The following is a 26,327-nucleotide window of genomic DNA, read 5'->3' as shown; positions in this document are numbered from 1 at the left end:
AGAGTTGATGTGGCTGTCTTCAGATCAACCTGCTTCAACTCACTCTCACCTTTGGCCTCCTAGATTAGAAGACCTTTACTAGCTCAAGCTTTGAAAATTAATTTGTCATTTTAATCTTCAATGCGTCATTAAAACACAAAACACAATACATCATACCTCCTGTGACTGAGATGGGATGACAACGGCCTCGTCCAACTCACTCTCTCCTTCAACCTCCTGTGACTGAGGTGGGATGGCAACAGCATCGTCCAACTCAATCTCTCCTTCAACCTCCTGTGACTGAGGTGGGATGGCAACAGCATCGTCCAACTCAATCTCTCCTTCAACCTCCTGTGACTGAGGTGGGATGGCAACAGCATCGTCCAACTCACTCTCTCCTTCAACCTCCTGTGACTGAGGTGGGATGGCAACAGCATCGTCCAACTCAATCTCTCCTTCAACCTCCTGTGACTGAGATGGGATGGCAACGGCCTCGTCCAACTCACTCTCTCCTTCAACCTCCTGTGACTGAGGTGGGATGGCAACAGCATCGTCCAACTCAATCTCTCCTTGAACCTCCTGTGACTGAGGTGGGATGGCAACAGCATCGTCCAACTCAATCTCTCCTTCAACCTTCTGTGACTGAGACGTGCCATCTGTCTTCAGATCAGCCTCCTGCATCTCAATCTCTCCTTCAGCCTCTAGTGACAGAGTTTGGATATCTGTCTCTAGAACAGCCTCTTCCAACGTGGTCTGTCTCTCAACCTCTCTGTGATCTTTATCAGATCTAGATACAGAAAAAGTCATCTCTCTAAGGTCACTATAATGTGCTATAATGTGAGTGTGAGGATGTGTTCCAATTATAGAATTAGAATCATAGAAGTAGAATGAATCATTCTAGAATTAGAATAGAATCACTCGAATGATATGGTTCCAATACTCTGAGATGACTCGGCCTATCCAGAGGTATATACAGTATTTAGAGAATTTGGCAAACTTTTAGAAAGGACTCCATGTTAGCGCCTTTGAGCCTTTCATTTACCCAATAAGTCAATTATAAAATAGATGTTCAGTTACATATTATTGTTTAAAATGTCAATATTGCGCATGGGGAGCCAGCTCTCATATGGATATCTTTGATTATACTGTGTCATATAATGTATACATATTGATGTAAATGCAACATAATGCAGATAGATGTCCCATCTCTCTAAATACATGGCTCTGGGCCTACCTCTCCATAGGACCTTTGACCTACTACAGAATCTGTATTTGTAGGCCTATGTGATCCTGTAACCAGTCACAAATGTGTCATTAGTGTAAATCACTTACCTGTCTTCCTTCATAACATCACCGTCATTGATGGGGTCATCCAGGTCTATGAGGGTGAGGTCATTCCCACTGACCTCTGACTCCTGAAAGACAGGACAAAGTCATGTTTGGATGTCACCTACTGTGTCGCCTTTAGCCGTGTTGAAAACAACTGGGAACTCTCTGACTTCCGACTTCAGTGCGTTCAAGACAACCGGGGGGAAAAAACTAACTCCGACAGGGAAAAATCGTTTTCAATAGTCATCCAACTTGGATTTCCAAGTCAGAAGCAGCGCGGCTTGGCGTGTCATGTTTCGGAGGACTCCTGACTCAACCTTTACCTCTCCCGAGCCCGTTGGGAAGTTGCAGTGATGAGACTAGATCGTAACTACCAATTGGATATCACAAAAAAATGACAAAAAATTAAATTAAATAAAGTCGGAAACTCTGGCATCTTTTTAGAGCTCCAACTTTCCGACCTAAAGACCATGGAAGTCATGATTTGACCAAGATCACTTGCCTTGAAAGCACCATTAACCCAACACTCATTGTCACATCATAATGCATCATATGCATAGAAATAGAATCACCAGAACATCATGTCAGGTGTACAGTTCAGTTTACCAGTCAAATTGCCATGGTCAGAGGCTCTATCCTTTCTAGTGATTCTATTTCTACGGTCACATCATAATGCATCATATCTATGCTTGTGTCCGAAATAGCACCCTATTTCCAATATAGTGCACTTCTTTTGGCCGGAGCCCTATAGAGTGCCACAGTAATGAGTCAAAATCCCCATAAAACCTAGTAGTCAAACAGGGAAATGGTTCCAATCGTTTTCCCACCATACATTTTTCCATAGTGGATTTTAGAAACACTTAAAATAAGGGGTGTGTTTCAGGTAGGCTTACCATTTTGATAACTGTGTAAATCTCTCTAGGACAAGGTGACTTTTATCAATATATTCGCCTGTATTTACCCCCCCAAAATGAAATGCTAATTAGCTGCTAATGTGGCTATCATAAAGAATTTCAAATGCCACGATGATCATGCTGATCGAGGCAAAGATAAGAATCTCTTGACTAACTATCTAATGTTAGCTAAATGTAGTAATTAATAAATTGGCTACATTTCTTTAAATGGACAATTCTGTGAACTGTTTAGTGCAAGTTTTAAATTGACACAATACCTGTTAGCAAAGGTGTCAGCTAGAAATGACGTTTAGGAGCTTGCAGGGATTTGTAGTTTTGCATGTCTACTTTGATGCTAATTAGACATTTCGAATCTGAGAGTAAATAGAGCCAAATGTATTGCTAAAAGTCACCTTGTCCATGAGAGCTTTACATGGTTATAAAAATGTCACACCACGGTAAACCCACATGAAACACAGCCCTTGTTTTATGTGTTTCTAAAATCGCCTATGGGAAAAATTTATGGTGGAAAAACGATTGGAACCATTTCCCTCCCTGTTTGACCGCTAGGTTTTATGGGTATTATGACACCTCCACTGTGGGGCTATATAGACGGGTTGGTTGTTTAGCAACAACACTGGCAAGTAACTGTGGGTAAAATAGACAGGGTAAATAGACAGGGTTTGCTTAGAATGTTGACAACATGTAAACTATATTTAGTCTCTAAATGTTAATTGCAAACAAATACATTTGCATAATGAGCACTTGCTAGCTGAGGTTTAGAGTCATAACAAGATACACGCATTCCGGCCATTGATGAGCGCGCATGTTTTTCGTGACGTCAGCCAACCAGTGTATGTATCTTGGTCAAAAGTAGTGCACTAGCCTACATAGGGAACAGGGTGCCATTTAGGACGGAAATGTGAAGGTGGTGTCATAATAACCTTTGACCCTAGTCCCCCATTTGACCCACAACAGATTCTACTGTACCTTTAGCCAACTCTCATGACTCCCCGGCCATAGACTTTGTAGTTTGATATTACAGAATGAATAGCACATAATTTTATTTATTTAACAATATTTAATCCACAGTAATTAATATAAATGGGGATTTAAAAATAATTATAAACTGGGTGGATCGAGACCTGAATGCTGATTGGCTGAAAGCCATGGTATATCAGACTGTATACCATGGGTATGACAAAACGTGTATTTTTTACTGCTCTAATTATGTTGGTAACCAGTTATAATAAATAGTAATAAGGCACCTCGGGGATTCGTGATATATGGCCAATATACCACATGGCTACGGGCTGTGTCCGAACACTTCGGGTTGCGTCGTGCGTAAGAACAGCCCCTAGCCGTGGTATATTGACCATATACCACAACCCCTTGGGCCTTATTGCTTAAATAACATGCCTACCTTGAACTCTTTATTCTCCATGTCCTTGCAAAATCAGTACATTTCCTTGCCAAAATGAACGCTCCTCCAGCACTAGCGAGAATCACTGAACTGCTCCCGCGGTTTCTCATCAGTTTCAACGTGTATCAGTGATGACGTAACAATGCTGTACAGATTTGACGCACTTCCAATCTCGTGCTGATGCAGCGCTCTGTGCGGTTGTAAATTCACGCATGGAAATCCTGCGAGTTGTAAACAAATGTAGGCTACTATTGCCTTTAAAAATGTAATGTTGTGGACGCAATGCAAAATAAAATAGAATACATAACCCACACCGATAACCCAGAGTTCATCATTAAATAACATTTATTACTCATAAAATATACAGCAAACTTCAGATACTGAAAGAATTCATGGGAGTTTCGAATTCAGTCACTATTTCATATGTACGTGCTAGTTTCATCCGTTTAAAAGAATGAAAATGACACGAAAAAACCTGTGAACCTCTTGTTGCTGATTTGGTGAACATAGCAAATGTATTGCACATATTTCCAGTTAAAATGATTTTCAAAAAGAGACAAAAACTGGGATTTGAACATGCAATCACATACAAGGATTGAGTGGTTTCATTTTTTGAAGAAGTTAAAGCAAGCAAAACCTGTTAAAAAACATTGATTATAAGACCAAAGACAAATAATATAGATATTTATTTTCCAACAGAAGAAAATCGAATTGCTGCTGTCCTACCATTGGTTTACACAGTGTTTCTCCTCTCCAAGGGATGCATGTTTTCCACCTCACATGCCTCGGGATAGTATCGATGCTTTTCACAAACGTTGTAGTACTTAGTGTGCATCATTGTTTTCGCTCATACAGCTGCCCCTACTCTTCTAACCACCCCTCAGTAACTAACGAAGGCATAAAATTATTACATAAATATCACAAGAAAGAACACATGAATTAATCATTTACTTTCTAAAATACTTTCTAGAGGCCAAAGGACAGGTAGGTTTAATAACACAAATGTAATATGTCCCATCAAAAAGTCCTGTTGCTCACATACCGGTATGCAAAACCAGCATCCCAAATGGCACCCTATTTCCTTTAGAGTGCACTGCTTTTGACCAGACCACTATGGGGCCTGTTCAACAGTAGTGTACTATTCAGTATAGGGAATAGGGTTCCATTTGGGATCATGAAATCTTTACAATTACTCATGAGAGCAAATACTACAATTTTTTGATTCCCACAGAGCTTAAGACATGAATGATTTTATTAAAATGTTTGTTCATAAAAAATGTATGATTTCCCCTCCTCCCACATGGATTACAGACAAGAGGCTAGGTGCGTTCTGACTGTCTTAGTGTGCGGATAAACAAGACAATCACTTTCATGAAACTTAAATGAAACATCACTCCTTATGTCTTTTCTCAGCCCAAACACTCAGCCCAATATCTACAGTCAAAACAGGTTTTGAAAATGCTTCTTCCACATCTTTTGGTCCCTGTCTGTTTTGCTCTCAGTGAAGTGCTACTATCCCCTTGGACTACAGGTTATTGCCATCATAAGGTGTCTGTCTGTTGGCCGGACACTTTCTACCGTTTAGGACCTTTGTGGGTAAAGGTAAAGATGGGGTATAGAAGCAGCAGTTCCTCTGAAGTCCAGTATCTGCTGGAAGGACACCTGGTGGTACGAGAGGATGAGTGTGGGCCAGCCAGCCTGTTGTTCCTCCCCCTCTCCCTCCCCCCTTTTCTCTCTCTCTCAGTCTGAGGGACTTTTAAGGCTCCTGTGCGGACTGTCTCGGTTCGTGCCCTCCCGAAGCTGGCTGTGGTGATTTAAGACACGCTATATTTATGTGTGTATTTGTTTGTGGCCTTGGGCTCACTTCGCTGTCCCTCTATCCAGTACGTACCGTTGTAGCAGGCCCAGTGTAGTGGCGTGTAGCCCTGGTTGTCTGTGATGACGGGGAGGGTCCACACTGACTGGGCGGTGTGTAGGAGCCACCCCAGCACCACGATGTGTCCGGACATCGCCACCAGGTGGACAGGGCTCCGCCCCTTACCTTTCCGAACCAGGAAGCTGGCGCTGTGCTGCACTCCTCGTGACCCGTCACCGCCTAGGAGGAAGGGAGGGGAGACAAGAATGGATTTGAATAATTCATAATCTATTAAATAATAAGGAATCATAATAGGTATATTTGGGCATAATTTATATTCCATGCTAGATCCCACACCAAAGCCATCCCTAGTAGTTCAATGGCCCCATCCCTAGATCAGAACAAGCCTCCCCCTCTCTTTCTGTGTGTGAGCGCGTACAGCCAGCTCTCCTCACTACCCTTCTGTGTAGAGCTGTTCTGTGCCATTTGTCTCTGGCTCCCTTGTTGAGCAATGAGTACACACAGTCTGTGTGTCCGCTCAGCACCGACAGCATCAGAGGGGTTCTGATACACAAGACAACAGGTCATATTACAAACTGGTAATAACCAGGCTGAGTCCCAAATGGCAACCTATTCCCTATATCGTACACTACTGTTGACCTGAGCCCATAGGGCTTTGGTTTAAAGTAGTGCATCAAGTAGGGTATAGGTTGCCATTTGGGATGAAGCCCTAGTGTCAAAATCTCTTTATTTCAGGAATTGTATCCGAAACCCAAATGAGTTACTGTCTATTCCCGTCTTGAACATCCACTGCACTCTGGAGGTCAGCATTTCCAATCAGCAAACGCAAACACTCCGAATAACCGTTGTTAGCTAGAGGAAGATAAACAGAGAGGATATAAGAATGTCAGATGATTGACCGTTGGTAGCTAGAGGAGGATAAACAGAGAGGATATAAGAATGTCAGATGATTGACCGTTGGTAGCTGGAGGAGGATAAACAGAAAGGATATAAGAATGTCAGATGATTGACTGTTGGTAGCTAGAGGAGGATAAACAGAGAGGATATAAGAATGTCAGATGATTGACTGTTGGTAGCTAGAGGAAGATAAACAGAGAGGATATAAGAATGTCAGATGATTGACCGTTGGTAGCTAGAGGAGGATAAACAGAGAGGATATAAGAATGTCAGATGATTGACTGTTGGTAGCTAGAGGAGGATAAACAGAGAGGATATAAGAATGTCAGATGATTGACCGTTGGTAGCTAGAGGAAGATAAACAGAGAGGATATAAGAATGTCAGATGATTGACCGTTGGTAGCTAGAGGAGGATAAACAGAGAGGATATAAGAATGTCAGATGATTGACCTTCAGTAGCTAGAGGTGGAAAAACGGAGAAGATATAAGAATGTGAGATGATTGACCATTGGTAGCTGGAGGAGGATAAACAGAGAGGATATAAGAATGTCAGATGATTGGCCGTTGGTAGCTAGAGGAAGATAAATAGAGAGGATATAAGAATGTGAGATGATTGACCTTCAGTAGCTAGAGGTGGAAAAACGGAGAAGATATAAGAATGTGAGATGATTGACCATTGGTAGCTGGAGGAGGATAAACAGAGAGGATATAAGAATGTCAGATGATTGGCCGTTGGTAGCTAGAGGAGGATAAACAGAGAGGATATAAGAATGTCAGATGATTGACCGTTGGTAGCTGGAGGAGGATAAACAGAGAGGATATAAGAATGTCAGATGATTGACCGTTGGTAGCTAGAGGAGGATAAACAGAGAGGACATAAGAATGTCAGATGATTGACCATTGGTAGCTAAAGGAGCATAAACAGAGAGGATATAAGAATGTGAGATGATTGACCGTTGGTAGCTGGAGGAGGATAAACAGAGAGGATATGAGCAGATTGCTGGATGACTATAACCTTCACATGAACAGACAGATTTGTAGAACAATGGTGTTGGTAGATGACATCCTCAAGATGTTAACACAGCAGATAATAAAGAATTTTGGGGCTGAGGCCATCGAAGCCTGTCACCTGCTAGCTGTGTACCTGGCTCAGGATAGAAGTCTCCCCTGTGCATTGATGTAGGATCAGCTTACCCTCCCTAGATCCTCAATCATTAGTGGAAAACATGACAAAAAATGACCTTAGATCAGTGTCTAGTGGGCATGTTCACACTATACCATGTAACATCCCTAGAGTGGACATTGTCGTCCTAGCAACATTACCAAACAAATGGCCATCTTGGTCAGGAAAACTTTTTAATTACAGAAGCTCTGTGTGATATCCTATGTGTACCTGCAGCGTGGATGGGGGTCCTCTTTAGGGTGAAGTATTTAACCAGGATGGAGGCTCCCTGGTTGATGAGGACGTCAACACACTCCACATGGCATTTTAAGGCAGACAGGTCCAGAGGGTGCGCCCCTGGCTGTCCCTCACGTCTAGATCCAGCAGAGACTGAACCAGGACCTCCATAGCATGGTGGTGGCCGTGGTACGCCTGAATAGAAACACAAACACAGTCTCAAGCAAAGTCCAGTGGTACGCCTGAATAGATATACACTCTTAATATAATCAATGTCCTATAGTAGACCAGTGGTACGCCCGAACAGAAATACAGTGCTAGACCTCTAAAGTAGACCAGAGTCTTTCAATCGGGAGCCCATTTTTGCTCCCGCCCAGCATCAACATCTGAGGTCCCTGCCAAGCGTGGGATTGAGAAACAAACACTCTACTTCTCCTCTGAGGTTGATTAACTCAAATGGCAAAATAAGGAAATCATCCTCATCATCACTGTGTAGAATATGCATGTATTTTACACTAATCAGGAATAGATAGGAATTTGGTGTGTGAGTCTGTCTGGACAGTCAACTTCCTGTGGAAAATCAACACCATGCCTGCATCCCAGATAGCACCCTATTCCCTATGTAGTTAACTACTTTTGATCAGGGCCTATAAGGATCTGGTCAAAAGTAGTGTACTAAAGAGGGAATAGGGTACCATTTGTCATATGGAGACCACTTCAGGAGCAGGTAGGCTTTACTCACAGCGAGGTGTAGAGGGCTGATGGGAGCTCTGACATCAAAGTCGTTTAGCATGTCTGTCCCTGAGGTTTCAATTAGTTGAGGAAAGACAAGGACTGCCAGTTCAGACTTGTAACATATTTACTTGGAAGGTTAGTCTAGTAGCATGTGAAACATGGTAAATCTCAGTGACCAGCCCCTGCAGACATACTGGGGTGTTGCATCCATACCTTAAACAAGCAAGTGTGAGAAAGTTACCAACTGGCACTTACATCTAAAGGTGTTTCACTTGCAATCTGGAAAAAGAACATCAAGAGTGACAATGCGTCCATGACAAACATGCAGCCACACCTTAAAACCTACTGTTGGGTTCTGAGAATATGAAATATACTAATTCATGTCACTGAGGGAGAGCGCTTAATGTATAACGTTTACATTATGTCAGGATATGTTATTGTTAGCCATCTGGGATCCTCTGGGATTTTTTGTTTATTTCACCTTTATTTAACCAGGTAAGCTAGTTGAGAACAAGTTCTCATTTACAACTGCGACCTGGCCAAGATAAAGCAAAGCAGTGCGACACAAACAACAACACAGAGTTACACATGGAATAAACAAGCGTACAGTCAATAACACAATAGAAAAAAAGAAAGTCTATACAGGTGTGCAAATGGCGTAAGGAGGTAAGGCAATAAATAGGCCATAGTTTCAAAGTAATAAACATTTTGCAGACTAACACTGGAGTGATAGATGAGCAGATGATGATGTGCAAATAGTGATACTGGTGTGCAAAAGAGCAGAAAAGTAAATAAAAACAATATGGGGATGAGGTGGGTAGATTGGGGTGGGCTATTTACACATGAACTATGTATAGCTGCAGTGATCGGTTAGCTGCTCAGATAGCTGATATTTAAAGTTAGTGAGTGAAATGTAAGTCTCCAGCTTCAGCGATTTTTGCAATTCGTTCCAGTCACTGGCAGCAGAGAACTGGAAGGAAAGGCGGCCAAAAGAGGTGTTGGCTTTGGGGATAACCAGTGAGATATACCTGCTGGAGCGCGTGCTACGGGTGGGTGTTGTTATCGTGACCAGTGAGCTGAGATAAGGCGGAGCTTTACCTAGCATAAACTTATAGATGACCTGGAGCCAGTGGGTCTGGCGACGAATATGTAGCGAGGGCCAGCCGACAAGAGCATACAGGTCGTAGTGGTGGGTGGTATAAGGGGCTTTGGTAACAACACGGATGGCACTGTGATAGACTGCATCCAGTTTGCTGAGTAGAGTATTGGAAGCTATTTTGTAGATGACATCGCCAAAGTCGAGGATTGGTAGGATAGTCAGTTTTACTAGGGTAAGTTAGGCGGCGTGAGTGAAGGAGGCTTTGAAGCTCGTTTGGAGGTTAGTTAACACAGTGTCCAAAGAAGGGCCAGATGTATACAGAATGCTGTCGTCTGCGTAGAGGTGGATCAGGGAATCACACGCAGCAAGAGTGACATCGTTGATATATACAGAGAAAAGAGTCGGCCCGAGAATTGAACCCTGTGGTACCCCCATAGAGACTGCCAGAGGTCCGGACAACAGGCCTTCCAATTTGACACACTGAGCTCTGTCTGCGAAGTAGTTGGTGAACCAGGCGAGACAGTCATTTGAGAAACCAAGGCTGTTGAGTCTGCCGATAAGAATACGATGATTGACAGAGTCGAAAGCCTTGGCCAGGTCGATGAAGACGGCTGCACAGTACTGTCTTTTATCGATGGCGGTTATGATATCGTTTAGTACCTTGAGCGTGGCTGAGGTGCACCCATGACCAGCTCGGAAACTGGATTGCACAGCGGAGAAGGTACGGTGGGATTCGAAATGGTCAGTGATCTGTTTATTAACTTGGCTTTCGAAGACTTTAGAAAGGCAGGGCACGATGGATATAGGTCTATAACAGTTTGGGTCTAGAGTGTCACCCCCTTTGAAGAGCTTTCCAATCTTTAGGGATCTCGGACGATGCGAAAGAGAGGTTGAACAGACTGGTAATAGGGGTTGCAACAATGGCGGCGGATAATTTTAGAAAGAGAGGGTCCAGATTGTCTAGCCCAGCTGATTTGTACGGGTCCAGTTTTTGCAGCTCTTTCAGAACATCTGCTACCTGGATTTGGGTGAAGGAGAAGCTGGGGAGGCTCGGGCAAGTAGCTGCGGGGGGTGCGGAGCTGTTGGCCGGAGTTGGGGTAGCCAGGAAGAAAACATGGCCAGCCGTAGAGAATCGCTTATTGAAATTTTCGATTATCATGGATTTATCGGTGGTGACCGTGTTACCTAGCCTCAATGCAGTGGGCAGCTGGGAGGAGGTGCTCTTGTTCTCCATGGACTTTACAGTGTCCCAAAACTTTTTGTTCAAATATTTTTTATTGAACACACACAGGAATGGTGTATAGGTATGAAAGGCAGGTATACAATTTTTAACTAAACATAAAAGAGCAGACAGAAATAAAAAGATCCAGAGTTCTGGGTACAAAACAATTATTACAAAACAAGACATACAAAACAAGGACAGGTAGAAAGAAAGAGGGTGGGTGTCACCCCCCCCTTATTCCCCCCCTTTATCCCTCCCCCCCTTTATCCCTTCCCCTTATTCCCCTCCCCACTGCTCGGGTGGCGGTGCCAGCACGTGCTGCCCAGAGGTGGATTAAAATATTACAATTGAGAGTGCGTTAAAAAGTACAAATTCACAGCGCCGAATGGTCCAAGTAAGAGAGGAAAGGCTGCCAGATCTGATCAAATGTTGATAATTTATTGTTCAGAATATATCTAATCCTTTCTAAGTGTACAGTGTTTGCCAATTCGCTGAGCCATAATTTGGTAGTGGGCGCTTCCCTCTTTTTCCAGAACAACAAGATTAGTTTTTTTGCCGAAATGAGACTGTAAGAGATGAGTTGTTTTTGGGGGTTGGTTAATCCGATTCGGCAATCAGACACTCCCAGGATTATCAGAAGCGGGTCTGGGTCAATTGAAGTCTCCAGAACTTCAGAGAGGATCCTAAAAATTCCACACCAGTAACCATACAAGCTAGAGCATAGGGCAAAGCAGTGGAGAAGTGTACCCTGTGCAGCCTGACATTTATCACACATAGGGGATGTATCAGGAAATATCCTATGCAGTTTGGTTTTGGAATAGTGTAATCTGTGTAATACCTTGAATTGTATGAGCCGATGTCTGGAGTTAATGGAGCAGGTGTGGATATACTCCAAGCTATCTTCCCAGTCTGCCATCGAAATGTCAGTCCCTAGTTCTTCCTCCCATTTTGCCTTAATGGCATCTGTAGAGGGTGTGCTAACCGATTGAAAAGAATCATATAAACGAGATATCAGTTTGTCTGAGGTGGGGGATGTTTTTATGCATCCGTCAAACATGGAAGGCTTAGCGTTCCCAAATGTTGGGAGGTGTTTCCTAACATAGTCTCTGATTTGTAGGTATCTGAAAAAGTTACTTCTGGGAAGATTATAAGTTTCCCTCAGCAACTCAAAGGAAGCAAAGGTCCCTTCTATATATAAATCCCCTATGGTACTTATCCCCAACTCTCCCCATTGCTCAAAGGTGTTATCAAGGTTGGAGGGGGCAAAGGAGGGGTTCCTGGCAACAGGGAGCATGAATGACATTGGTCTAAGCTCAAAGTGGGTTTTAATTTGCTTCCAGATTCGGACTGTGCAATGTATAATAGGATTGTTACGATAAAGTGACCTCTCCAGATTGACAGGCGACAAAATCACAGCACCAATAGAGAAGGGGTGACACTCCTCCCGCTCCATATTAAGCCAGCTGGGTGACGGACGTGCGTCATCCAGCAAAAACGTAACCGCGCGGAGGTTAGCGGCCCAATAATAAAATATAAAATTTGGGAGAGACAATCCTCCTTCCATCTTGGATTTGCAGAGGTGTTTTTTACCTATCCTGTGTGTTTTATAATCCCAGATGAAAGGATTGATAATTGAGTCCAGTTGTTTATGAAAGGATTTAGGTATGAATACTGGGATGTTCTGGTATAGGTAGAGCAGTTGTGGGAGGAAGACCATTTTAATGGCATTAATTCTTCCGAGCAGAGAAATTGGGAGAGTTCTCCAAAATTGTATGTTTGTCTTTAGTTTTTGCATCAGCGAGGGGAAATTCTCTTTAAATAGTAAGGAGTATTGTTTGGTAACTACAATTCCTAGATAGGTAAATTTTTCTGAAGATAACTTAACTGGAAGATGTTCTAGCCAGGAGGTGTTTTGTAACCGTATGGGCATTAATTCACTCTTGTTCCAATTTATTCTGTATCCCGAGAAGGTACCAAACAAATTAATTACATCAAGAATAGCTGGAATACTAGCTTGGGGTTCTGTTACATAGAGGAGAATGTCATCTGCGTATAGGGAAATCTTATTTAGAGTATCTTTAGTATTATAGCCGTGTATTGCTGCATCAGATCTAATCGCCTGAGCGAGAGGTTCAATGATTAGGGCGAAGAGCATAGGCGACAGCGCACAACCCTGCCTTGTCCCTCTGTAGAGGTTAAATCGGGGCGACAATGATTGGTTAGTGAGTATTCTCGCACAGGGGTTCCTATATAAAAGCTGGATCCAATTTATGAACCCATCTCCAATATTAAATTTCTGTAGGACTTTGAATAGATAGGACCACTCAACTTGGTCAAAAGCCTTCTCGGCGTCAAGAGATATAACGGCAAGGTCCACGTTTGGTAACCTCTGAGAATACATAATGTTGAAGAGGCGCCTGAGATTGAAGAATGAGTTTCTGTTCGGGATAAAGCCGGTCTGGTCCGAATGGACCAGTTTGCCAATTAAAGTGCTAAGCCTGTTAGCCAGGGTTTTTGCTAAAATCTTTTGGTCTGTATTGAGGAGGGATATTGGTCTGTATGACCCTACCTCTTCCGGATCTTTACCCTTCTTATGTATAACTGTAATGAATGCTTCATCCAAAGTAGATGGGAGAGCTCCATCCTCTCTGGCCTGAACCAACATTTTGTGCAGGTAGGGAGAGAACATGTTGCTGAATGTTTTATAGAATTCACCAGGGTATCCATCTGGGCCCGGGGTCTTGCCACTCTTTAGAGTTTTGATTGTTTCTCGAATTTCTTCAAGAGACATTTCCTCATTCAGGAAGTTAGAATCTTCCTGGTTCAGGGCAGGAAGATTACAGTCATCCAAAAAGTTTTGCATAATTAAGGGGTTAGAATCGGCTTTAGATGTATATAGAGTCTCATAAAACTGACGGAATCTGTCATTGATGTCTTTGGGGGAAGAGAGTAATTCCCCAGATGCAGATTTAACTTTGTGAATCATTCGGTCACTCACATTTTTTCGAAGTTGTCTGGCGAGTAATTTGTGTGGTTTGTCACCAAACTCAAAATATTTTTGCTTGGCGTAGAGAAAAGATTTAGCAATTTTAGCTGAGAGAATCTGATTATATTCAAATTTTAAAGAGGTAATTTTTTTATGTTTCTCCATAGATGGATGTCTAGCATTCTCCCTATCCAGTAAGTGAATTTGTCCCTCCAGTTCTACCAATTTTCCCTTGTTTTGCCTACTCCTGGCAGTCTGATAGGAGATGATACAGCCTCTCAAATAAGCCTTAAGTGTTTCCCACAGTAATGCTGGGGAAGTCTCTGTGTTGTCGTTGGTATCAAAGAAAAACGTTATTTGGTCTTTAAGATGTTCACAGAATGTTGGTTCTGTGAGGAGCTGAGGATTTAACCTCCAGACCCTCTCGTTTGGTACAATGTCACCCAATCTCAGGGAGAAGGTGAGTGGACTGTGGTCCGAGATTATAATATCATGATACTTCACATTACAGGTATAGGGGAGTAGTTTAGCATCAACCAAAAAGTAGTCAATTCGAGTATAAACATTGTGAACATGAGAGTGAAAGGGGGGGTTAGTGATCCTCCATATATCAAATAAGTTAGAATTCTTTATGTAGGTATTCAAGAATTCACTTGAATAGGAGGTGGGGGTTCGCCGGGTAGAGGATCTGTCCAAATATTGGTCTAGCACACAGTTAAGGTCCCCTCCAATGATCAGGTTAGTATGGGAGATATCTGGAATCAGGGCAAGGACTCTTTTGAAAAAAGAGGGGTTATCAATGTTTGGCCCATAGATATTTAGTAGAGTTACAGAAGTAGAGTGGATCTCTCCTATTACGATCACATAACGACCCTCTTTATCCACAATAGTGGTTTTATGTAGAAAGGGAATTCCTTTCCGTACCAGAATCGCTGTGCCTCTCGTTTTGGCAGAGAAGTTAGAGTGATACACTTGCCCCACCCACCTACATTTAAGTCTGCTGTGAGAATTATTTTTCAGATGGGTTTCTTGCAAAAATATAATATCAGACGAGAGTGCTTTCAAGTGGGCTAGGACCTTGCCTCTCTTAATTGGTTCGTTTAAACCCTTGACATTCCAGGAAGTGAATGTGAGCCCCGCCCCCCTCTCATTTGTAGTTCCTATGGTGGCCTGCATAACTTGTAACTCAATAAAAAGGTAAGAAAGCGCACCAAACCATCACGATCAGCATATGTAGCAGCTACACCCGAGCAGTATCCAACCAGCCCCTCCCCCCCTGCAAGCCCCTTTACTTCCCACCCTGTTCCCCTACTTTCCCCACTATTTACCCCCCCGATCAACCCACCTTTAACAGGCATACACAAATAGGAGAGAAAAAAATAAATAAATAAATAAAATAAACACATTGTCTGGCCGATGCCAAAAAAGCACGGCGCGACCTCGAACAAGAGGTAAAACAAAAATAAAATCCCAACTGTACGTTCACCTCTCACTATCCTAGAACTTCTACTAACATATGAACTGAGGAGGCTCCCGCGAATAAAGTGTCCAATTAGCATCTAATAAACCTAAAGAGAATAAGTTGCAACTTAAACATATTGCGCACTTAAGCGTCATCTTGGGTCTATCTATCCCTGAGATAAGCAAGATATAGCATCACAAGATTATTTTGCTAAGCACTGCCGGTCTAAACATGAACCATCAGCAACCAACTTAGACAGCCGTACATTTACATATTGTGGGTTAGATCGGAAACAAGAATTTTTCTAAATTAAACGTATCCCCCAGTCAGAAAGTAAATAAATAAAAAGGTTATATACATGTATACATACACACACATACACATACATACATACCCATATATATATATATATATATACATACACACATATATATATACATACAAACACATACACACACATACACACACACACACACACATCCCCAAAAAATACATATAAAAGTATATATTTAAAAAAAATATATACATATACACACACACACACCCATACATATATACATATGCGCATATACACATACATACCCATACATACAGAAACATTCATGCCCCAGAGTAATAATCTACACTAATTTAAAATATACACATACATAATAGTAAAATGCTAAGAGAAAATAATTATAAAGTACAAATAATAATTATATGTACGCACACCTACATAGACACTACAGAGGGCTGGTGGGGATCTAATCGGGAGAGCGGCCCTCGGCTATAACAAAGGCAGAACGGCACAAAACAACAACTTGCTATCCAGGTGTCTGTGTCTGCCCCTTCCCCACCATCACCCCCAGTCCCCTGCAAGCTTTAAATAAATGGTATTGTAATAACAATAAATGTAAGAATTAAAAAATAAATAACGAAACAAAACAAAAAAATGGGGGAATATAAGTATATTCATCCGAAAGTGTCAATGATCAAACCTGGAAGGCATCCTAAATAGGCATCGCTCTGAACACAGCCAGAATGAAAGTGACTTTAATTGAGAGCCAAGACCGCCCTCCACAGCATCTTACATGTTCGGTAGCCCTTGTTGAGACCGTTCAATACGGTTTCACCCGTTATGGTTTAGTATGGATTCGATTCCATGAGCAGACCCTAACACACAATGACAAGGCACTCTAACCTGTACGGGGGATTGGCGTATGTTCCCGGATAAACTTCTCTGCGTCCAAAACCGAGGAGAGCCAAATCTTCTCACCGGAGGGCGGGGTAATTCTTAGTCTTGCAGGGAAGAGCAAGGCTGGGCGAAGATGGAGTTTGTAGAGTTTGGTCATGACATCTCTGTAGCCGCCATGGTCCTTTGCCACATCGGGCGCATAATCATCATAGACACGGAAGGGGTGCCCTTTATGTAACAGGTTGCCCCTCATTCGGGCCTCGCGCAGGATAAGATCCTTGGTCTTGAAACTGTGACAACAGATGATTACTGGGCGAGGGCGTTGACCCGGTCCAGGCACTGGGACAGGGGCGCGATGTGCACGGTCCAGCTGGGGGTCCGAAGCCAAAACATCCGATCCCATTGCATCCTTCAATAGCTTGGCGAAGAAGTCGGTGGGGCGAGAGCCCGCCTCTACCCCCTCTGCCAGACCAACAACGCGAAGGTTATTACGTCTGGAACGGCCCTCCAGGTCGACCACTTTCACAGAAAGCCTCTGCACACTACCCTGTAGTGACGAGCACAGCTTCTCTAACTCGTCGATCCTACCAGCGCTGAATTCAGAAGCCCTCTCAAGGTCCACAATACTCTGGCCCTGCGAAGCGACCGCTCGAATGGTGCCCTCGATTTTGGTGTCCAGTTCAGCAATAGTAGCCTTAAGATCCTCAGCTAAAGCAACACGTAGTTCTCCCAAAGCCTGGGTAAGTTCTTTAAGTGTCACGTTGTTGCCTGTGCCTTCCGCCATGCCTGTCTCGTTGTTTGGTGTGGAGTAGGCCTCCGATGTGGATTTATTGTCCTTTGGTCGCTTATTACTCGGCATTTTTACACAGAAAGTTACGATGTTGTATTAGAAAGAAACGTTTGTTGTAAAAAGTATCATAAAGTAGGTTAAGTTAGATTATTTCGCAAAAAAGTTGCAGGAGCCTCTCACACACCGCCGTTCACTCCAACATGCTAGCTCCGCCTCCCAAAACTTTTTGGAGTTAGAGCTACACTATGCAAATTTCTGGTTGAAAAATCTACCAGACACAGTCTGGTACCAATCACCATGACAGCCTTGAGTTGGGGAGGAGTGAGCACTTTGGGGTAGCGGTCAGGTCAGATGAAGTGAGGAAGAACAGATATCACAAAGGTTCTGTCGAGCAACAGAGATGCATTGGCTGTTCAGAGGTGTAGGAGTAGACTCAGCATAGGAGAAAGGATTAAATATCAGTGCTTGTGTGAATATGTTTTTTGTCTAATGCAGCTGTCTTGACCCTCTGGGAAGAATAAACTTGGTTTAAGCTTTCATAGTGTCCATCGAGTTTTTACTCTGAGAATTAGAACCTAACAGTTGGCACTGCGAGCAGGGTTCACCACGATTTGCAGTCGAACTAGAGATTCTGAATCAGTGAAACAGAAACAAGGTAGGCACAGTTCCTACACCTGTTATCACTAGTTCTGACAACTTGGGGAGATGAGAGTCGTAGGCTGAACCAATTATAGGGTACGGACCTAGAAAGCCTGAGCTTATTCAGTAATCCAATTGTATTACGACCGGTCGTAGCTTTGTGGTATATGGTAAGTCCTGGAAGGTAAACCCGAACAGGTTGATACCTGTAGAGGGTAACTCCTAGGGTGGGGTTGGTTACCTGCTATACCTGCAACGAGAGGGTGAAAGTCTCAGCCGCAGTGGCCATGCGGCAGTAGAGTGGGTGTGGATGGATAAAGTGACATGCTTGTGTACTAGGATAAAAAGTTGCCATTCAGGGTTAGAAGAAAAGCAATAAGATACTCGAATGCTGTTGGATTTGGCAGTAGCAATAAAGAGAGGTTGGTTTTATGCCCTGTTGGGGTGGGGAACCATGACAGATTATGTGGAAATAGGAAGACAAGTGTGAATAATTTTAGTAATGTGTGTTATCAACAACAGTAATATTTGAACTGATTGGAGATGACTATCCATAAAAATAAAATCCTTCATACAGTGAGGTTAGGGTAGGTTACCATGCATGTCCTGAACCACAGCTGTAGACACAGCCTCCTCCAGGTCCTCAGACACTAGCTTGGAGATCCGTTACAGGATGTCTGTCACCCCACTGAGCCCCTATTGCAGGTTAGGGGTCACATCCACTTGAATGTCCTTCATATGACGAACCTCCTACAGAGCAAATGAGGAATATATGATATTTATGATTCATGTTAGTAACAATACAATATGGGAATTTTATCCCAAAGCTACCTACAGCTAACATATATATTTATGTATGTGATCTATGTAAATAAAGGAATATAACACAGCTGTAAAACTGTGAGGACTATATGGTGGAGGCCTACCCATTTCCCAGGAGCATTGTAAAAAGTGGATTTGGGTACAGTGTTTATTTCCCCCTAATATCTTTGAATATTACACCTAAAACAATATGGCCTACTTCTTTCTACTGCTGATCTGAGACCATTAGGGTTAAACATTACAGATATAAATGCAATATATGGAGTAGAAAAGACTGCCTGCCCACCAGAATCAACATATGTTCTACATGGTCTATTTCTATCTGAATGTACCACCTCAATCAAGCATGTTAATTGATCGTTAAGTCATGTTTGTCAGGTAAACTGTCATTAGTGGCCTATATAAGCCTCATACAGGCCATGTGAAGATATTACCTGTTGATAACACAGACTATTTTCATGATCATGGGAGGTGTGAGAGAATTGCTGCTCTTTGTGTTGACTGTGGGGGTTGTGAAAGGTTGGTTCACTAATGTTTTATTTGGATTGAAGGCATTTGTTTGGGAAATATGCTCAACTTTATCAGTTGGAGATTAAAATTTGACTGTCTGTTTGTTCCGCATTGGTCATCTGCTATTATTAATATATGTAGCTATTTTGTGTCAACTCAACTTCTGTCAACACTTTCTCCTCAGTTTCTTGTTACCTTGTTGGAAAGTCCCAGAAGCAAGAGCAAGTCTCTCTGCAGAGGAGACTTGGAGGTAAGTGTTTCTTTCCACAACCCTTCTAGCTTTGTACTGTGTCTATGGTGCTGCTGTGCTTGACACTCATTCAACACCATAGAGTAACTCAGTTGTCTAAATAATGTTGTCAAACCCTTTGATTTGGTCATTTTGCTTGTGTACCTTAACCTACGTTTTTCAGAGCTGTCATCAAATGACGTTTCCATTGTGCATGCCCTGGCCTTGCTCCGATCCATAGGGTCTGACGCTAAACAAGACAGAAGGTACGGCCTGAAACATATACTTTTAAATCTGTGTTGGGTTCATGTTGCTCAACATTCTAATGGCAATTTGGCCTAGACCGTGTAGAACAGCTGTGTTGCTGTAGAATACCCAACTGTTCCTTTATGTTTTCTCTCTAGAGTATTTCGAGACTAATGAAGTAGAATCCCAAGCTTCTCCAAACCATGGTAGCTCTCCGGCAAATGATGCCCTGTCCTCTGACGACGCTACCTCTGAAGCTGCCACTGGCCCGTCTGACGACGCTACCTCTGAAGCTGCCACTGGCCCGTCTGACGACGCTACCTCTGAAGCTGCCACTGGCCCGTCTGACGACGCTACCTCTGAAGCTGCCACTGGCCCGTCTGACGACGCTACCTCTGAAGCTGCCACTGGCCCGTCTGACGACGCTACCTCTGAAGCTGCCACTGGCCCGTCTGACGACGCTACCTCTGAAGCTGCCACTGGCCCGTCTGACGAAGCTGCCACTGGCCCGTCTGACGACGCTACCTCTGAAGCTGCCACTGGCCCGTCTGACGACGCTACCTCTGAAGCTGCCACTGGCCAGTCTGACGACGCTACCTCTGAAGCTGCCACTGGCCCGTCTGACAACGCTACCTCTGAAGCTGCCACTGGCCAGTCTGACGACGCTACCTCGTGTTAGGATTTATGTTAATGCACTATAGCCTGTTAGCATATTGTTTGAAGATGAATATTGTTTTTTTACACACACACACAATACAGAGGGGGGGGTGTGTGTAGGTGTAAGGACTGACCAACATAGGCCATAAAAGCTGTGGACAGTCTGGAGAGGGGAGGGGTGCATCTCTCTAGGCCAACCAGGAGATTAGAATACTGGACAATACCATATTAGGAACTGTTTCAGTGTAGAATCGACAGACACAAGACGGATCTAATCTACCCAGCAACCAGATGTGGACAAAAGGAACGCGCCAAGGGGCTTGGACAAATCCGAGGGCCAGCAAAGGCGGGGCAAAGTCTAAACCGCGCCCAGCCTCTACTGTGATAGGCCAACAGACGCGTTGGAACTACGTCATCACGGTATAAGAACAGCTGTTTACGTACTTCCTGCCAGTTCCCTGTGTACCCTGCGTGGTGATACAGCGAACCCGTATATACGAAAATTGCATTTGCCATTCATTGTTTGCGGTAATTAAACATAATTAAAGAAAGTTAGCAGACCTTGCTTTTTATTTATCCTGATACCGGATGTGATACACGCAGCGTTCACATGGTGACCCCGACGTAATCCGGGTTAAGGAACTCGCTGGACATAGAACGAGCCAGCTAAGATACCTTTACTGTCGTCGGACGGCGTTACTCACAAAGACCGGTCTTTAAAAAAAAAAAAAAAAAAAGGTAAGCAGATACCTATTGTATAAAATACTGAAGTTCTGCACATTGGCATTATCCAAATTTATTTTGTGCGACGCTTGTTCGATGTAAGTTACCAAATTCCTTATATCCAATATACGAATAGTCTAAAATGCCGTGGACCAGGTAATGGCAAATGCAATTTTATTTGATCAAAATCGTTCAAAGATGCAATGTGTAAATGAAATGTACTGAATGTATGACGTAAGTTGGGGCTTACAAGTATAATTGAGGGTAATATCATACAATAACGAAAGTAATGTACTAGGCTGAGCCAAGTTTGTATGACATAGGTTGGGGCCTACATATGAGGTGAGAACGCAAATAAACGGCAATATAACAATAATAATAGTGGCCAGGGGCCAGTTATATTTGAAATAAGATAAGTTTATAGAATAAATGTAGTACATTGAGTTAAGTCGGCGTACTTATACCAAGTTTGAATGACCTGCGGGTTTTAAAGTGTTTGGGGACACAAAGTTTGTATGGAATAATTTTACCGCGTGAATGAAAGTATATTAGATATTGCAGTCGGGGCTGGTATCTTAGGGGACCCACAGTGCATAGTTGAATGTGTTGAGATTCATTTTGTTTATGTAAAAAAAAAAAAAAGTGTTATACGAGAAATAAGGTAGATTTTATTTCTTTTAATTAATTTACACACATACGTGAGTATACGCACAGACTATATAATGTCTCCAGAAACAAAAGGTTTTGAGGAAGTTGAAATCTGTTCTAGAGATGGATAATGGTAAGGAGAGGAGTGAAAGAGATAGAGAGTGGAAGGAGGGGCTCCCAGTCGACGGGGAACCCGGTGGAATGTTTGGGTGAATCTAATGCCCGGGGTGGAGAGGAATGTACGAGTTTGAGAGTATGGATGTAGAAAGATTACAATTAATGATAAAGTTGATATAGCAGACGGTAGAGATGCTAGAGTGTGGTTGTCTGAAGCCAGAAAAAGAGAGGGAGAGTTACGAAGGGGTTAACTTGCAGATGCTATGGAGAAGGCAAGATAGGGAGGCGCAGATAGGGTTGGCTATGACGGAGAAGATTTTTTAACTGCGGCGCGGGAGACTCGGGTTAGTATCTCAGCCTTGGTACCGAGAGACTAAAATACATTCTTGCGATATAAATTTAGCGAGGTACATGGGGTTTTAAAAAAGTTGGGAGTGGAGAAAGTTGATTTTACTTTTACGATAGTTAACGTAAAACTGCGACAGTATTTGGGATACACAATAACGTTATGCAAATGGGTTTGACCGTTCAGGTACACTATTTACTGTACTTCGGGCAGTATAATTTTGATTAAGAGATGTTGATTGATGTTGTAAATTCTATTCAAGATCCAACATTAGTGATACAATGGTGATAAATTGGTTTTGGTTTATCGAAGCAATGATGTTGTGACTGAGAAGGGACAGAGAAAATGGTTTGTGTCATTTAGAGGGAAAATGCGTGCATTATAGCTTTGAGCCACTTTTCAGAAGTTGTTAAAAGTTTCAAATAGAAAATAGGAAGGTCAGAATAGTTTAATCGTAAAAGTTTATGATAGCTAATGTTAAAGGGACAGTTATAACTACTAGGTTTTGTTTGTAGTAAACGTTTGGGTTAGAGGGTGATTTCTAAATTTCCCAGCGAAAAAATATCTTAAAGGGATACACACACATAAAAGTGGGGGTATGATTTCCAAAGTTACTTTTCAGGGTTGTCTAATCAACCTCCTTGAAGAGCCACTTAAAATGGAGAATATAAGGGCCTTGGCGTCTGAGTTTAAGGTAATGTGATAGATAGTAGTGATGGTGAAAAGTCACTAGAGGGCGCCATTGGACATTTTAAGCTGATTTTAAGCATATGGGCTTAAAAACACAATGAAGACTTGGTTGGTTTCAGGAACTAAGGGACAGCACTGATAACTTTTAAAGTAGATAAGACACTTGACAGAGAATTGTTAGATTTGTGCCAGTATTGATACAAGGGCGGAGCCATGTATCAAAAGGGGGATGGAATAGGACACGTTGTGGTGTGGCCTATTAGTTAAACATTTCTAGAGATGGTGGACTAGGATAATAATGGATGACATTCTAGCTAATCAGATAGAACAGATAGAATGACAGAGGTTCTAGCAGAACACATTAAAATACTGTTAATTAACCAAACCCGTATGTCCATGATTTTATGCTCTACAGGAGAACTACAGGAGGAGATTACCCACATGAATGGGCCAGGGGACTGGGTCTGGGTCCAATCACTAAAGAAAAAGGACTGGAAGCAGCCACGGTGGGAGGAGTCATACCAAGCACTCCTGGTGACTGCATTCGCAGTGAGGATAACTGAAAGAGCTACCTGGGGGGCATATCACACATTGTATTAGGGTAAGACACACTGACTCTGTCGAACAATCACAGGGGTAGGAGCAGAACCAGAACCAACAGGGTACTGGGGGCCAACTCTCTACTGAAGATTTCCTTATACCCGATCTTTCCCCGCTGTGAGCGTTCATAGAAGTGAAAGTGTGGCTTGGCCTCTGGCTGATGATGTGTTCTCTGGGAGAGGGTGGGGCTTTAGAGGAGTATTGGTTGTTCTGAGCTGTCTGATTTGTGGGAGCCATATTCCTGATACACCATGAGCCCCCGAGAAGGCTAAAGAGGGTAACCTGACCCATAGTTTAGACGATGAGGATTTTGTATTAACCAAGCATGAAGGATCACTTAATCTGGATAAGCAGGGAAGAAATTGAGATATTTGTGGAACCAGGAGAATTGAGCCAAAATGTTTGGTTTTAACACCTGTGTATAGGAGTGTGCCAGTGTAGCTGTGTAATGGGCATGGGTGTGCTTATTGGGAATGGAGGAGGGGTTACCCGTACAGCATAGGGAACCCGACAAAAGTAGACAGGTTTCCCATTATCTGGGGAAGGAGTGAGGGGCAGACTGATGTTTGTAAAGGTGATGAAATCCTACTAACCATCAAGTCTATTAAGCTCTCCGATGCAGGTACCTATACCCTGGGATTGGAAAGAATCGGGGCGGATACGATGGGGATGGTTACCGTCACAGTACTGCCAAAACCACCACCAGTTCCAACAGGCCAAGGCCAGGTTCAGCCGAACTCCTCCACCACTTCAAGACCGTGTGCCACATCACCTAAGCTCTCCAATCCGGTACAGGTAATAAATGTAAGGGATATCGCAGACAGTGACCAATTGGGGACTGAAACTGGATATGAGGGTAGGGAGAACATGTGGTTAGCCTATATGAGATACACCGCCAGAACACTTAATAGAAAAGACTGATCTGTGGACATGCTAGACCTGTTCTGGCTACTCACCCATTTGCCCTAAGCAGTGGGGAGGTTGGATGTGCATATTGGAGGGTTTTTACCATAAGCTAAATTCGACCCTGTGTAAAGCTCTGAGTCTTGTGTTCCCAGAAGTCCCCCCCAGAAGGCACCGTGGGGAGTTGAGGCATATGGGGGATATTACAGCTGTATCACTGGTACAGGTAGGGGTATAGACTATGGGAGGCTCCCTACTGCATCACTAATGTCACTATTAATGCCACCTGGCCCGTTGAAGGGCTGAACCAAACTAGAGGTGTTGCTGATGTATGGTGGATGCGTGGACCTGTCAGGCGGTTGACCTCCATTTTGAAAGGAGACTGGCAGGGCACATGTGCTTTGGCCAGTCTGATAACACCATTGACTATTATTAAGGTTACAGCTAACCAACTCCTGGGAGCTACACATGACACAGAGGCGCGGGACCAACCCAGGAGACGGCAGAAACGTGACGCTCCTTGGTCCGAGGGTACAGATAACATCCACACCAACCTGTTGGGGTTCCCTGTAGGGGTCCCCCACGAATTCTGGGCGTTAAACAGAAATGATGGTCTGTGGCATTTGTTGCCCATTATTGGCCCAGCTATTGTTGATGATAAGCAAACTGCCTGGATCAATTATATTTACTATAATCAACAATGAGTTAACCACACCGCACTTATAGGGATGGCTGAACAATTGGATGCCACCTCTCGAACCGCTAGACAAAATAGGCTAGCACTAGACATGATTCTGGCCAACCAGAGAGGTGTTTTGTAAGATGTTTGGAGAACAGTGTTGTACGTTTGTTCCTAATAATACCAGTCCGGATGGGAGCATTTCAAAAGCTCTGAGCGGGTTGGAAAAGTTATCTGTGGAGATAAAGGGTTTTGCAGGTGTGGAGGAGGATGGACTGTTCCCCTGGCTGGGTGGTTGGTTTGGTAAGTACACTACATTGATGGTTACTGGATTTCTGACCCTAGTAGTTGTATTTCTTATGTTAATGTGTTGTGCTGCTTGCATCATACCTTGTCTAAAGAAATCTGTTACAGATGTAGCGAAGGCTGCTGGTATGATGCCTTTGTTTGATGCTCCGGATGGAGATGCTGATACTGAGTCAAACTACAGGAGAAAGATGGGTCTGACTGAGGATGACCTTGGTTTGCTGTGGGTGAAGTGGTCGTATAATAAAAATAAAAATTAATAATAATAAAAAGAAACAATATACTTTTTATCCAGGTCATTACATTAGTCCTCCCTGTTGTGAAGGTTTGAAGTTCCCGGGTGGCAAGGAGCCCACCTGGTACAAGATGTATAGAGGGAGAGACCAGAGGGTTACATTTTTAAAATATATATTCTGTATGTAATCATGTTGTTGTGATGACACCCTGGGGGGTGTCAAAAGGGGGAATCTAAAAACCCCACTGATGTTTTTTTTTAAATATTCTGTATGTAATCATGTTGTTGTGATGACACCCTTGGGGGTGTCAAAAGGGGGCATCTAAAACCCCACTGATGTTTTTATATTGTTTTGCAAAAAAAATAAAAATAATAATAATAATAATAAACTATCCTCCTGGTTGAAGGTTTCATGTTCCTGGGTTCAACGGCAACCCAGTATATGGATATATAAGTTGGTTACACCCCATGGGGGTGTAAAAAAGGGGAAATTGTTAGGATTTATGTTTATGCACTATAGCCTGTTAGCATATTGTTTGAAGATGAATATTGTTTTGTTACACACACAATACAGAGGGGGGTGTGTGTGTAGGTGTAAGGAATGACCAACACAGGCCATAAAAGCTGTGGACAGTCTGGAGAGGGAGGGGTGCATCTCTCTAGGCCAACCAGGAGATTAGAATACTGGACAATACCATATTAGGAACTGTTTC

At 43.0% G+C, this 26,327-nt stretch overlaps 1 protein-coding gene across 1 annotated transcript in view; it reads left to right on the top strand.

Moving 5' to 3' along the window:
- The window catches only part of LOC120038021 (polysialoglycoprotein-like), a 53,177-nt gene extending 31,927 nt beyond the window's left edge, over positions 1-21,250 (top strand). Inside the window, exons 6-8 of the mRNA XM_038983964.1 lie at positions 16,597-16,612; positions 19,880-20,374; positions 21,227-21,250. Of these exons, the coding sequence (XP_038839892.1) occupies positions 16,597-16,612; positions 19,880-20,374; positions 21,227-21,250 (535 nt within the window). The remainder of the gene's footprint in view (positions 1-16,596; positions 16,613-19,879; positions 20,375-21,226) is intronic.
- Positions 21,251-26,327: the final 5,077 nt, after the last annotated feature.

The sequence above is a fragment of the Salvelinus namaycush genome, unplaced genomic scaffold, assembly GCF_016432855.1.
Source record: "Salvelinus namaycush isolate Seneca unplaced genomic scaffold, SaNama_1.0 Scaffold204, whole genome shotgun sequence".
NCBI lineage: Eukaryota > Metazoa > Chordata > Actinopteri > Salmoniformes > Salmonidae > Salvelinus > Salvelinus namaycush.
This window is presented reverse-complemented; position numbering and strand designations above follow the sequence as displayed.